The following is a 15,944-nucleotide window of genomic DNA, read 5'->3' on the forward strand; positions in this document are numbered from 1 at the left end:
GTGAAACCAGGACATGGGGTTTCTGTGCGGAAGCAACAATGTCTGCTCTTAATGTTACCACATGCAGCACATCTACTTTTATAGATGAAATACACACTACATCTATTACATTCTACTCGTTTACACTTTACAAAAGCAGGTCTCAGGAGAAGTGCAAGAGAAGTGCAGTATCTGATGTCCTCAGTAGGGGGGGCTACAGAGTCTGCCCTCACAGCAAACAGAGGTGTTACACAAAGATCCTGCCCATTTACTTCCCTCATCAAAGTATCCATTGTCATGTCAAAGACATAATACTACAGTAATATAGTAATACTAATACAAATAAAGCAGGTAAAACAGGCATCTGCAGTGGTAGTAGTATCAGTATGAGGGTCATCACTGAATATGTATGACAATGAAATGTCATAAAAAGAATAGTAAAATGTAGAAATATACAAATAATGAGTATGTGTAGAAATACAGTAATAAGGTGTAAATTCACAAATAAATGTATTAATGTAGATATTAACATATAAATCAATGGATATAGAAATACAGAAATAAAATACAAATCATTCGAAATACAATAGGGCCACCAAACGAGGTGCTCGGGCCCTAATAACTGGAAACTACCAACTATAAGATACAATTTCTAAAATGTCTAGGACTGCAAAGCAGCACTGGGCGGGCCGGAGCACATGCTTTTTGAAGCGTTGCATGCGTTTTGCCTGAAAAGGAAGGATGAACCTTCGCTGTACCTCAACGTTTACACGTTTTTAGAAATGTACCAATTCTGAGAGAGAGAGACGTCACCTTTGCAAGACATAAATATTCCTTTGATCTATGACCACTGACACTGCAGGAGTGAAATCGTTTATTTAAAAAGTTTAAATCATAATCACTGTCAGCTACATGCAAACATACATTGTTGCCAGTGTTTGGAATTTGTTCTTGTTTTCTTCTTGTTGTCTTCCTGTTCCTCTTAATTGGTTAAATCTTTAATGCCCAACACAGCAGCAATGCCAGCCACTGCCCCGGCTACTACGAGTCCTGCAAAGATAACGGGGGCTCCGGCGGCGATTGCGACGCCTGTGCCGAATGCTGCGGCTGCGGTGCCTGTGGTGTTTACGACGGTGGCAGCAATAATGACATTTCTCACCTACGAGAGAAAAGACGAGACAAACCGTTATTTTTTGAACAATCAACAAACTCAAGGTCAAAACATTTTGATAATTTTTCATTCAAACAGGATCTGGATGAGTTGAATGTCACTCAGTAAAGCGCTGGCACAGTCCCCTTATGAAACCACACTTAAAGGTTCAATGTGTAGAATCTAGTGATATCTAGTGGTGAAGTGTCAGGCTGCAGCTGAACACCCCCCCCCCCCCTCGTCACAGAAACTCAAAAGATTGAGTTTGTCCAGTCTGGGCTACTGTAAAAAGCATGGCGTCCTCCAAAGAGAGGACCAGCTCCTGATGTAAATATAAAGTATTAAAATATAAAGTATTAAAATATAAAGTGTTTAATTATAGTAGAGTATGTTCATCTAAAGTATTCAAATATAAGGGATTTTCATATGAAGTATTTAAACAACCCATTCTAGGGTAAAGAAAAATATATTTTTTTTACAATTTAGATGAAACACACTAGTGGAAACATCAAAAGTATCATTGTATATATTTAATTTCACCTTAATCTTACACACTGGACCTTTAATGGTTGGTGATGAGATGATGAGATGGTTGGTTTAACATTCTGGATTATTTTGTATATGACACAGTGAAGGTGACAGATGAACCCAGTGATCAAAGAGTTTGTTCATCTTCCTGCAGTGTTTGAAATATCTCAATGGACTCACATCTGCATTCATTCAGTCACAGTAGATTGTGTTAAATAAATAAAAAGTTAAAGAGCTCAATAAAATAAGTTTTAACTAGGGCTACGTTGTAGCACTAACGGGCCCGAGCACAGGCAATTTCAAGTCTGTTGCGGTCGGGGAAGAGAGAGCGATCGATGACCAAGCGCACGTCTCTGCCTTGCTTGCGTTTTAAGCTCTGCAGCAAGAATAAACGCTTCACTTCCTGTAGCCAGCAGGTGGCGCTAGGATTTTAAGTCATGGTGTCTTTGTAGATGTCATCAGGTCGCGACTCTTGTCTTACATGTCTAGTTTGGAGTTGATTGGACCAAATATGTCCAAGATACAGACGCTCGTGTTTTGATGGCGTGTGATCAGACTTTGACTCCACGCCATGGTAAGAGTTTAGTGTTTTCCTATTTTGTAACAGGTAAAAATAGCAGTTAAATGTCAACAGTTGTCTTTATTGTCGTTCTATTATTTAATAAATGCAACAAACTATAGTTTTTATATATATTGTATGTCTATATATATATATATAACTTTATAACCTGTGTTATCAAATATGTTGTGCGGCACCAGACAGCTTTAAATTGGGGGAAGAGTGGTCGAGCACAGGCAATTTCAAGTCTGTTGCGGTCGGGGGAGAGAGAACGATCGATGACCAAGCGCATGTCTCTGCCTTGCGTGCGTTTTAAGCTCTGCAGCAACAATGAACGCTTCACTTCCTGTAGCCAGTGGCGCTAGGATTTTAAGTCATGATGTCTGTGTAGATGTCATCAGGTCGCGACCCTTGTCTTACATGTCTAGTTTGGAGTTGATTGGACCAAATATGTCCAAGATACAGACACTCGTGTTTTGATGGCGTGTGATCAGACTTTGACTCCACGCCATGGTCAGAGTTTGGTGTTTTCCTATTTTGTAACAGGTAAAAATAGCAGTTAAATGTCAACAGTTGTCTTTATTGTCGTTCTATTATTTAATAAATGCAACAAACTATAGTTTTTATATATATATATATAACTTTATAACCTGTGTTATCAAATATGTTGTGTGGCACCAGACAGCTTTAAATTGGGGGAAGAGTGGTCGAGCACAGGCAATTTCAAGTCTGTTGCGGTCGGGGGAGAGAGAACGATCGATGACCAAGCGCATGTCTCTGCCTTGCGTGCGTTTTAAGCTCTGCAGCAACAATAAACGCTTCACTTCCTGTAGCCAGTGGCGCTAGGATTTTAAGTCATGATGTCTTTGTAGATGTCATCAGGTCGCGACCCTTGTCTTACATGTCTAGTTTGGAGTTGATTGGACCAAATATGTCCAAGATACAGACACTCGTGTTTTGATGGCGTGTGATCAGACTTTGACTCCACGCCATGGTCAGAGTTTGGTGTTTTCCTATTTTGTAACAGGTAAAAATAGCAGTTAAATGTCAACAGTTGTCTTTATTGTCGTTCTATTATTTAATAAATGCAACAAACTATAGTTTTTATATATATTGCATGACTATATATATATATATATATATATAACTTTATAACCTGTGTTATCAAATATGTTGTGCGGCAACAGACAGCTTTAAATTGGGGGAAGAGTGGAGGAAATAGTAAAGGTTGCCTACCCCTGCCTTAGGTGACACAATTTGTGCCTTGGTCAAACCATGATCCTACACTGCCCTCTAGTGACTTAATATTGCGGTACAAGTAGGTTGTGCCGGCAATATAAAGCCACTAGAGGTCAGTATAAGACCATGAAACACATACATGGTTGAAATGAAAACAGGTCTTTTCATTTTGCACATCAAGATTTTAAGCCTCACCACGGTCACACGGATTGATGAAAAGTTTAAATTTTGATAACTTTAGATCTTCATCTTGTTTTGTAGAGTCTCATCTAATTTTTAAGTTGATCTGATGAAAGCTCTCCGAGTAGTACATAAAAACATAACACGTCTTAAAAACAAGACATTTCCTGTTGCCACCAGGGGGCGCTGTGATTGTAAGTCACAATTTCTGCAGTGATGTCTTCTGGTCGCGACTCTTGTCGTATGTGTCTAGTTTGGACTCAATTGGACAAACTATGTCTGAAATATGGAAGCTTGTGTTTTGATGGCGTTTCATCAAACTTTAACGCCACACCACGGTCAGACGGTTTTGCTAAAACGTAATCCTTCAATAACTTTAGATCTCCAATTTGTTGTGATGACGATCGTCTAAATTTGAAGTTGATCTGATGAAAGCTGTACGACAAGTACATCAAAGAAAAAATATGGAATATGACCAAAATGGCCACTAAAGTCAAACTGGCGGGCTTCCTGTTGCGTTATTCATAATGCACTGATGGACTTTTTTGTGCATCTAGTCATGATACAAAATAGTCTTTGTTTTTTTTGAAGATCGGTGAATGCTAAATGAGGGGCTTTTCCGTAGGTGGCGCTCTTGAGCCATTTTGCCACGCCCTTTTCAAAATACTCCAGAATACGTAAATTTTCGCCGCCTTCGAATTTACTGCAAACTCCTACAACTTTTTGAGCACATTAAAGCCCTCAAAAAGCCAATTCATTTAAGCTAAGAAAAATAATAATAATAATAATAATAACTAGGGCTACGTTGTAGCACTAACGGGCCCGAGCACAGGCAATTTCAAGTCTGTTGCGGTCGGGGAAGAGAGAGCGATCGATGACCAAGCGCACGTCTCTGCCTTGCTTGCGTTTTAAGCTCTGCAGCAAGAATAAACGCTTCACTTCCTGTAGCCAGCAGGTGGCGCTAGGATTTTAAGTCATGGTGTCTTTGTAGATGTCATCAGGTCGCGACTCTTGTCTTACATGTCTAGTTTGGAGTTGATTGGACCAAATATGTCCAAGATACAGACGCTCGTGTTTTGATGGCGTGTGATCAGACTTTGACTCCACGCCATGGTAAGAGTTTAGTGTTTTCCTATTTTGTAACAGGTAAAAATAGCAGTTAAATGTCAACAGTTGTCTTTATTGTCGTTCTATTATTTAATAAATGCAACAAACTATAGTTTTTATATATATTGTATGTCTATATATATATATATAACTTTATAACCTGTGTTATCAAATATGTTGTGCGGCACCAGACAGCTTTAAATTGGGGGAAGAGTGGTCGAGCACAGGCAATTTCAAGTCTGTTGCGGTCGGGGGAGAGAGAACGATCGATGACCAAGCGCATGTCTCTGCCTTGCGTGCGTTTTAAGCTCTGCAGCAACAATGAACGCTTCACTTCCTGTAGCCAGTGGCGCTAGGATTTTAAGTCATGATGTCTGTGTAGATGTCATCAGGTCGCGACCCTTGTCTTACATGTCTAGTTTGGAGTTGATTGGACCAAATATGTCCAAGATACAGACACTCGTGTTTTGATGGCGTGTGATCAGACTTTGACTCCACGCCATGGTCAGAGTTTGGTGTTTTCCTATTTTGTAACAGGTAAAAATAGCAGTTAAATGTCAACAGTTGTCTTTATTGTCGTTCTATTATTTAATAAATGCAACAAACTATAGTTTTTATATATATATATATAACTTTATAACCTGTGTTATCAAATATGTTGTGTGGCACCAGACAGCTTTAAATTGGGGGAAGAGTGGTCGAGCACAGGCAATTTCAAGTCTGTTGCGGTCGGGGGAGAGAGAACGATCGATGACCAAGCGCATGTCTCTGCCTTGCGTGCGTTTTAAGCTCTGCAGCAACAATAAACGCTTCACTTCCTGTAGCCAGTGGCGCTAGGATTTTAAGTCATGATGTCTTTGTAGATGTCATCAGGTCGCGACCCTTGTCTTACATGTCTAGTTTGGAGTTGATTGGACCAAATATGTCCAAGATACAGACACTCGTGTTTTGATGGCGTGTGATCAGACTTTGACTCCACGCCATGGTCAGAGTTTGGTGTTTTCCTATTTTGTAACAGGTAAAAATAGCAGTTAAATGTCAACAGTTGTCTTTATTGTCGTTCTATTATTTAATAAATGCAACAAACTATAGTTTTTATATATATTGCATGACTATATATATATATATATATATATAACTTTATAACCTGTGTTATCAAATATGTTGTGCGGCAACAGACAGCTTTAAATTGGGGGAAGAGTGGAGGAAATAGTAAAGGTTGCCTACCCCTGCCTTAGGTGACACAATTTGTGCCTTGGTCAAACCATGATCCTACACTGCCCTCTAGTGACTTAATATTGCGGTACAAGTAGGTTGTGCCGGCAATATAAAGCCACTAGAGGTCAGTATAAGACCATGAAACACATACATGGTTGAAATGAAAACAGGTCTTTTCATTTTGCACATCAAGATTTTAAGCCTCACCACGGTCACACGGATTGATGAAAAGTTTAAATTTTGATAACTTTAGATCTTCATCTTGTTTTGTAGAGTCTCATCTAATTTTTAAGTTGATCTGATGAAAGCTCTCCGAGTAGTACATAAAAACATAACACGTCTTAAAAACAAGACATTTCCTGTTGCCACCAGGGGGCGCTGTGATTGTAAGTCACAATTTCTGCAGTGATGTCTTCTGGTCGCGACTCTTGTCGTATGTGTCTAGTTTGGACTCAATTGGACAAACTATGTCTGAAATATGGAAGCTTGTGTTTTGATGGCGTTTCATCAAACTTTAACGCCACACCACGGTCAGACGGTTTTGCTAAAACGTAATCCTTCAATAACTTTAGATCTCCAATTTGTTGTGATGACGATCGTCTAAATTTGAAGTTGATCTGATGAAAGCTGTACGACAAGTACATCAAAGAAAAAATATGGAATATGACCAAAATGGCCACTAAAGTCAAACTGGCGGGCTTCCTGTTGCGTTATTCATAATGCACTGATGGACTTTTTTGTGCATCTAGTCATGATACAAAATAGTCTTTGTTTTTTTTGAAGATCGGTGAATGCTAAATGAGGGGCTTTTCCGTAGGTGGCGCTCTTGAGCCATTTTGCCACGCCCTTTTCAAAATACTCCAGAATACGTAAATTTTCGCCGCCTTCGAATTTACTGCAAACTCCTACAACTTTTTGAGCACATTAAAGCCCTCAAAAAGCCAATTCATTTAAGCTAAGAAAAATAATAATAATAATAATAATAACTAGGGCTACGTTGTAGCACTAACGGGCCCGAGCACAGGCAATTTCAAGTCTGTTGCGGTCGGGGAAGAGAGAGCGATCGATGACCAAGCGCACGTCTCTGCCTTGCGTGCGTTTTAAGCTCTGCAGCAAGAATAAACGCTTCACTTCCTGTAGCCAGCAGGTGGCGCTAGGATTTTAAGTCATGGTGTCCTTGTAGATGTCATCAGATCGCGACTCTTGTCTTACATGTCTAGTTTGGAGTTGATTGGACCAAATATGTCCAAGATACAGACGCTCGTGTTTTGATGGCATGTGATCAGACTTTGACTCCACGCCATGGTCAGAGTATGGTGTTTTCCTATTTTGTAGCAGGTAAAAATACCAGTTAAATGTCAACAGTTGTCTTTATTGTCGTTCTGTTATTTAATAAATGCAACAAACTATAGTTTTTATATATATTGTATAACTATATATATATATATGTATATATATAACTTTATAACCTGTGTTATCAAATATGTTGTGCGGCTCCAGACAGATTTAAATTGGGGGAAGAGGGGACGAAATGGCTTTTTCAATAGTTACATTTTGTGTCTTGATCAAACCATGGTGTTACACTGACCTCTGGTGCCTTAATATTGGCACTACAGGTGTAATTCAATATTAAGTCACTAGAGAGCAGTGTTGGACCATTAACTACAGACATGGTGTTTTCATTTTGTTTATCAAATTTATAAGCCTCACCACGGTCACACAGATTGATGAAAAGTTTAAATTTTGATAACTTTAGATCTTCATCTTGTTTTGTACACATGCATCAAATTTTTACGTTGATTTGATGAAGGCCCTACGAGAAGTGAGTCAAACTGTAAGACATAGAAAAACAAGACATTTGCTGTTGCCACCAGGGGACGCTGTGATTTTAAGTCACGATTTCTGTACCGATGTCTTCAGGTCGCGACTCTTGTCTTATGTGTATAGTTTGGACTCGATTGGACAAAATATGTCCAAGATACAGGAGCCTGTGTTTTGATGGCGTTTAATCAAACTTTGAGGCCACACCACGGTCAGACGGTTTTGCTAAAACTTAATCCTTCAATAACTTTAGATCTCCATTTTGTTGTGATGACGATCGTCTAAATTGTAAGTTGATTTGATGAAAGCTGTAGGAGGAGTACTTAAAAGAAAAAATATCGAATATGAACAAAATGGCCACTAAAGTCAAACTGGCGGGCTTCCTGTTGCGTTATTCATAATGCACTGATGGACTTTTTTGTGCATCTAGTCATGATACACAATAGTCTTTGTTTTTTTTGATGATCGGTGAATGCTAAATGAGGGGCTTTTCCGTAGGTGGCGCTATTGAGCGGTTTTGACACACCCGTTCCCAAATACTTCAGAATACGTCAACTTGCGCACATTTCTAATTTACTGTACACTTTAGAAACTTTTTGAGCACGTTAAAGCCCTCAAAAAGCCAATTCACTGAGCGAAGAAAAATAATAATAATAATAATCTTTTCAATTTCAATAGGTCCTCTCACCGATTTCGGTGCTCGGGCCCTAACTAGGGCTACGTTGTAGCACTAACGGGCCCGAGCACAGGCAATTTCAAGTCTGTTGCGGTCGGGGAAGAGAGAACGATCGATGACCAAGCGCATGTCTCTGCCTTGCGTGCGTTTTAAGCTCTGCAGCAACAATAAACGCTTCACTTCCTGTAGCCAGCAGGTGGCGCTAGGATTTTAAGTCATGATGTCTTTGTAGATGTCATCAGGTCGCGACTCTTGTCTTACATGTCTAGTTTGGAGTTGATTGGACCAAATATGTCCAAGATACAGACGCTCGTGTTTTGATGGCGTGTGATCAGACTTTGACTCCACGCCATGGTAAGAGTTTAGTGTTTTCCTATTTTGTAACAGGTAAAAATAGCAGTTAAATGTCAACAGTTGTCTTTATTGTCGTTCTATTATTTAATAAATGCAACAAACTATAGTTTTTATATATATTGCATGACTATATATATATATATATATATATAGTCATATAAATAACTTTATAACCTGTGTTATCAAATATGTTGTGCGGCAACAGACAGCTTTAAATTGGGGGAAGAGTGGAGGAAATAGTAAAGGTTGCCTACCCCTGCCTTAGGTGACACAATTTGTGCCTTGGTCAAACCATGATCCTACACTGCCCTCTAGTGACTTAATATTGCGGTACAAGTAGGTTTTGCCGGCAATATAAAGCCACTAGAGGTCAGTATAACACCATGAAACACATAAATGGTTGAAATGAAAACATGTCTTTTCATTTTGCACATCAAGATTTTAAGCCTCACCACGGTCACACGGATTAATGAAAAGTTTAAATTTTGATAACTTTAGATCTTCATCTTGTTTTGTAGAGTCTCATCTAATTTTTAAGTTGATCTGATGAAAGCTCTCCGAGTAGTACATAAAAACATAACACGTACAAAAAAAACACATTTCCTGTTGCCACCAGGGGACGCTGTGATTTTAAGTCACGATTTCTGTACAGATGTCTTCAGGTCGTGACTCTTGTCCTATGTGTATAGTTTGGACTCGATTGGACAAAATATGTCCAAGATACAGGAGCCCGTGTTTTGATGGCGTTTAATCAAACTTTGAGGCCACACCACGGTCAGACGGTTTTGCTAAAACTTAATCCTTCAATAACTTTAGATCTCCATTTTGTTGTGATGACGATCGTCTAAATTGTAAGTTGATTTGATGAAAGCTGTAGGAGGAGTACTTAAAAGAAAAAATATCGAATATGACCAAAATGGCCACTAAAGTCAAACTGGCGGGCTTCCTGTTGCGTTATTCATAATGCACTGATGGACTTTTTTGTGCATCTAGTCATGATACACAATAGTCTTTGTTTTTTTTGATGATCGGTGAATGCTAAATGAGGGGCTTTTCCGTAGGTGGCGCTATTGAGCGGTTTTGACACACCCGTTCCCAAATACTTCAGAATACGTAAACTTGCGCACATTTCTAATTTACTGTACACTTTAGAAACTTTTTGAGCACGTTAAAGCCCTCAAAAAGCCAATTCACTGAGCGAAGAAAAATAATAATAATAATAATCTTTTCAATTTCAATAGGTCCTCTCACCGATTTCGGTGCTCGGGCCCTAATAATCATTTCAATTTCAATAGGGCCTCCCACCGATTTCGGTGCTCGGGCCCTAATAATCATTTCAATTTCAATAGGGCCTCCCACCGATTTCGGTGCTCGGGCCCTAACTACATCTGTTCTGCTGTTATTAGAATTGAAATGTTTACTCTATTATAAATCATCTACTGATTCATTGTGTTCACATGGCATCTGAGTTTATTATAAACAAGATTGTTCATAATGTAAAGATGTGGTTTCCCTGTGGGCTGCAAAAACTCAACCAACAAACTAAACTTTACATGTTTAAAATTGTTTATAAAACAGATTTACCAAACAATAATATTAAATTGATATTACTACTATTTAAAGATGTATATTCAACATTATTAGGGCCCGAGCACCGAAATCGGTGAGAGGATATTTATATTCCTATTGAGGGTCATTTTAATCGTTTCCACTCATTTCAAGCTCTATATATTTGCTTTATTTTGCTGTATTTGTATTCATATTAATTTAAAGTAGAGTTTACAATTAAAAGGTATAATATCAAGCCTCATTTACATTTTTAGGTTATAAGGGTTTGATAATGACACCATAGGAATAAATATCAGCTGATGTATTAGTATCAGAAATGTATTATATCCCTAATACCAGTATCTCCACTACATGCACTTCAGATAAATATTAGGAATCTGTCTCCTGCTTGTCAGTTATCGGAGCGTTTAACACCAGGAATCACTTTGTGGAGAAAACAGAAAGGAAGACTCGTCTACTGTCAATCGCCTTTTAAAAAACACAACATCTACCCACAAATTTTGCTGTGGAAGAGTTAACGAGGTTAACGAACACAACAGTTAGATACACACCTGTCGAGACTCTGGATTGCCGTATCGCATGTTGGTAGCAAAGTGCTCACAGTTGGAATTGCCAACATCGTACTTTCGATCGCGGCCCACCCTCGCACAGGCCTCCTTCACTATGACGGAAGGGTCACGAGCATGGTACTTTTCATCCAGCAGATTGTTGACCTTCCAACTGTGACTGCCGACCACTTTGGTGAACTTCTCACGCTTCACCTCTCCGGGGCTTCGGCTCAGAAAGTTGGACGAGCCAGATGAGTTACCACCTGTGTGTTTTATAGAAAAGACCAACAGGAAGAACAGGGAGGCAAAGAAAGAGGAAAGGAGGAAGGTGCCATCATGAAATACACGTCATGCCCATGTTATATTCTAATGTGAATATAGTTATCACTTCACTCACCGCCTTTACCGAAATGAACCACTTCATTATCTCCGATGTAGACGGCCCAGTGCTTATAGAGCCCACGGGATATCTCGATCAGATCTCCTGCCTTTGCATTATGCTAAAAAGAAACATGAAAATACTAATATAAATGATAAACTGGACATGTATTCAATGTAACTGTGCAGTGATCAAAGTGATCTTCATCGTGGCTTCCTGTTGTATTTGTTTGTGTGCACGAGCACGAGGGTCATACTGTTAAAGTATCATTATAGAGAACGCTCTTCTCATTGTTTTACGGTAGCAGTATTGCCCATTTATTAGAGGTGTTACGGTTTCACATTGTAATTGCGGCCTAAACATTTGTCAGAGATACGTACGTCCTGTCGTCATCAGCTTGTATGAACTCTATCATCATTTTGATTTTACTCCCACAAAATGAATGTCTGTGTCGTTCACGCATTAAATCATCAGAGGTGAAGACAACAAGACGTTCTGTTGAAGTTGTGAAGAAGTTGAGGCAGCATTAAATCAGAATGACCAAACTCTGCCAACTCACATTCACTTTCTCTCTCTCTGTCTCTTTTTCTTTGTTCGCTCCTTTTGTTTCTGAAATGCTCTGATCAGTCATTACATATCTTCTCCTTTGTTTGATCTGTTTTTGTCTTTGTTCAGATCTGATTCTGTTCAGTTACATTTGATTAAAGTTTATAAAACTTAAGTTCTGTTCAGTCGACCCCTTATGGAGCAGAACTCTGTAATTTTGTTTATGTTCACAAAGAAAGTTAATACTGTTTCACTGTAAAAGAACAAAAACTAAATCTATCGTAACGAATGAGCAACAGGAGACTCACCGTTGGTGCCATGTCTTCAGCTCTTCGTCTATCAGCTTCTGTCACATCCTGTGTGTGTGTGTGCACTGGAACACTGCGGTTCTGCACGTCTCCCAACATTCCAATCCCTTCCTGTAAGTGGGATGAGTTTCCTTATTTCTAGAAATGGGCAGCAGCAACTCTGCATTTGAACATTTGCAAGATTTAAATAATTTCAAATACAAATCTACCATCATTATATTTTCCTGCAAAGTACAGATACACATTTCAAAAGTAAAATAACATATTTAAAAAAAAAAAAAAAAAAAAAAGATCCATTGTTAGGAAGATAGTTTTAATTTAATTCTACTTCAATTATTACATTTTTCTCTCTAGTCTGCACAGGTGGAATTGTTTATTTAAATAGTTTCAATCATAATCAATGTTGCATGCATCAACTCAAACAATGGAGAGATCTTTTGATATTGTCCCTGATTCCTCAGAGAATAATTAATAGCTCGTAGTGGGAAAAAAAAATCTGACCTGCTTAGGGGATTGATACATTTTAGGAATGTGTGAAGTTTGGGGTAAATCCAAATAAAAAACTTGATCTAGAGAATCTGAATGTGTTTTCATAACTGCTAATTGTTGGTGGAGGTAAGCAATTCTATTATTTTTGACTCACTTTAATGTTTGAACTTTCCAAAGAGTGTTTGCTTTACCAGTGTGCTGAAAGATGTGTTTGGAGAGTTTGAATTGGATTATTTAAAGTCTTTGGAATAAATATGACAAGCAGCAATATTGAGAAGTGTACAGTGAGTTTTTAAGTGATGTGATGTTTTTATGATTTGTAACAAATATTGTATACGTATACATGAAACCATATCAGCCTTATTGTGATGTGAGCACGCGGCCACTAAGCGGCAGCAGAGACGTGTGTATCTTAACCTGCTCGTCCCCTGAAACTGCGTGAAACGACGGAACCGTGGATTGTGAATAAAACGGGATGGAGCCCGCACAGCGGAGTTTGCCTGCGTCTCATCAAACGTAAGTTACACCATAAATAATCCAATCAGTGCGGCTGCATATTCCAACAAACAGCGGCTCCTCTCTTCCACATCCAGCTGCTGCTTCTCTGTTCGGGATCGTTTCTATTCCTGCGCACATTAAATCGTGAAATAACGTGCAGGGAGATGCTGCGTTAATAATAAGAAACACATGAGCTTTTATGAATATTTCTTCTGTAATTAACATTTAATTTCTGATTTTTTAACTTTGTCTGAGTAGCAAATGCAGACGTGTCTCTAAAGGACCACGGGGGCCGGGTCTAGGCAGGGGCAAGAGGGGGCCTGGCCCCCTCAAATAAATGTTGTGCCCCCTCAAACTAAATAGGGTTAGGGTTAGGGTTAGGCACAATGCCCCCTCAAGATTTGTGGCTGCCCCCTCATACATGCCTGTCTAGACCCGGCCCTGGAACCACCTGTTTTACTACTTTCCCTCTAAAACCCAATATTTGGTGTATGTGGCCCCCCCAATTGTAAAAATACAAATATCAAAGATTTATTTTAATTCTGAATTGGATGTTTATAAAAATGCGATGAAGTTACCATATAGTTAATGGTGGAACAGTCAGGGGCCATTATAGGCCACGGATTTACTACTGATAAATACAGTTTTCATCTGTTTTTTTTATTTCTGTTTGACATTTGTGATAAATTGTACTGAGATTTGTCTTTATAACATTTATTTAAAAATGTCATCCATTGAGATACAGCATGGATATTTGAAAATAAAGTAAAATTAGGATTCCAGGCCTCAACTGGTCCAGTGTTTTGATACAATATTCCTACAGCTGGTGTTTTGCATTTAAAGCACACTAGTTTTTACAGTAATATCAAACCTTCAACCACACGCACGGTCGTTTCCCATCATGGTGCGAGATGTTGATGGGGACTGTGGCAGGTGTCGGGGCCGCGCATCGGAGAAGGTTCTTTTCTCTACAACCAGATGTGTGCGCGACTTTCTCAGCCGAGCAGCGCAGACACTTTGATCTGTTCATTCGTTTAAGCTGAAGTCTTCTGCAGATCAGATAACAGGAGCCAGTTCAGCTCTTTAAAGAAGCTTCAGTGGCTTTTTGAAAGCAGATTCTTTCGAGTCAGCCCCCGGGGCGATGCGGCTCTGGGGGGTGGAATTACCTCATCTTGAAAATTCCCCCACTTCTTATTCTTTGCCACATTTTCTCTGTGTGTGACATTGTTTCATTCTTTTACTTTTTTTTAACTCATCAATAGCAGATCAATATGAATTTAACAATAAATCCAAAGTGTAATCCTATACAGTGATTTAACATTATAAAACAAACAATGTATTTTAATGCATTAAGCTCTTTCCCTCACCTTAATCAATTTGAATATACGTGTTGCTTTATTATAATAATAATAATTATACATAGGAAATAAAAGTTTTAGATGTTTTGGGGGGGGATCTATTGTTTTGATGTACTCCCACTCAGGTGTAGCACGGTGGACGGCGCATGCGCAGTGCTCGGCCCTCAGGTGAAGTCAGCAATGTAAAACTGAGCCGGTTTCACTCACCCGCTGCGACCGGAGCCTTTCAGATGTCTGTGCTGGAGAGGATAGACTGGAGGGTGAGTGCTCTCGTCTGTTCTGCTTCTCCCGGAGCATTCACTCTAACCTGCACCGTATTTATCGCTCGTTTGGTTTTTGGTAACAGTGTTTTGTTGACTTCCTGTGATAATCACCTGGTTTTAATCCGGCGCGGACCCGTTTGTTTTTTTGGAAGAACCTGTGATTATTTGCTCCACTCGTTCTGGAGTAATGTGGTTTGAAGCCACTGGATCGTAAACAAGACAAACCGAGAAAAAAAGACTTTAATTACAATAATATGATCTACTAAAAACACAGTAGAATTTGATTTAATTCCAAATTTTTATTTATTTATTTGTGAAAACAGAAATCAGGAGAATGTCCACTTTTAAATCTGTCCTAAAAACTCACCTCTTCTGATGATGATATTATATTGTTCATGTTTTAATCTTAAATGTGTCTTTCTTTAAAATGATATGTCAAGTGTCTTTTAGTTCCTTGAAAAGCGCTTTACAGATCAAATGTTTTATTTCTATCATTATTATGATTATTATTATGAAGGTGTCAAATGCTCTGTGAATAATGCAAACACAAATATAATGTAATATAAAGTAATATATAGTAAATATATATATATATATGAAAGGTAATATAAGTTATAACAAGATTTGCAGGAACCTAAATATTATTGAGGTGTTTATTAGGGGCTGTTTTATGTGGTGTTCCAAAGAGTAGAATTTGTCCACGCCAGACTTTTTTTAATTTTGTATCATGGAATTTTTAATTATAGCAAACCAATCGTCAGAATTATTATTATTATTACTACTATTTCTCCTGACGTGTATGTATTTCAATCCTTTCACCTGACTTCCTGAGCTGAGCCGGTTTAGCGCCTCACAGTCTTCACTGAAACGACGAGCTGAGCACCGGGGCTGCAGAGAAGCTCCCCGTCAGGCCAGGCGTGCCTAACCTCCTTATAGATCCCAACGTGAAAATCACATGTAATCAGTGCGCGTTTCACTTCTGCTTCGCATCACACCAAGCCAAGGACCAACTCGCTAAAAAAAAACAAAAAAAAAACAGGAAAGATAATCCTCAGTCGCCCACGTCCTGTTGTTCCCATGCGCAGACGTCCATCACAGCTTGGGTGCAGGACGGACGCCACAGGCTGTTCTCCTTAAAGACAAAGGTCTCTCCATTAATCTCACAAATTATAATC

General features: G+C 38.9%; 1 protein-coding gene across 1 annotated transcript; it reads right to left on the reverse strand.

Annotated features, from left to right (window-relative positions):
- Positions 1-840: 840 nt before the first annotated feature.
- On the reverse strand, positions 841-12,269 carry LOC128425168 (phospholipase A and acyltransferase 4). The gene is made up of 4 exons (XM_053411698.1): positions 12,162-12,269; positions 11,326-11,428; positions 10,932-11,191; positions 841-1,138 (listed from the first exon to the last, which is right to left on the reverse strand). The coding sequence occupies exons 1-4, from the start codon at positions 12,258-12,260 to the stop codon at positions 962-964; spliced, it is 639 nt and encodes a 212-aa protein (XP_053267673.1). The 5' UTR covers positions 12,261-12,269; the 3' UTR covers positions 841-961.
- Positions 12,270-15,944: the final 3,675 nt, after the last annotated feature.

The sequence above is a fragment of the Pleuronectes platessa genome, chromosome 2 (genome assembly GCF_947347685.1).
Source record: "Pleuronectes platessa chromosome 2, fPlePla1.1, whole genome shotgun sequence".
Lineage (NCBI taxonomy): Eukaryota > Metazoa > Chordata > Actinopteri > Pleuronectiformes > Pleuronectidae > Pleuronectes > Pleuronectes platessa.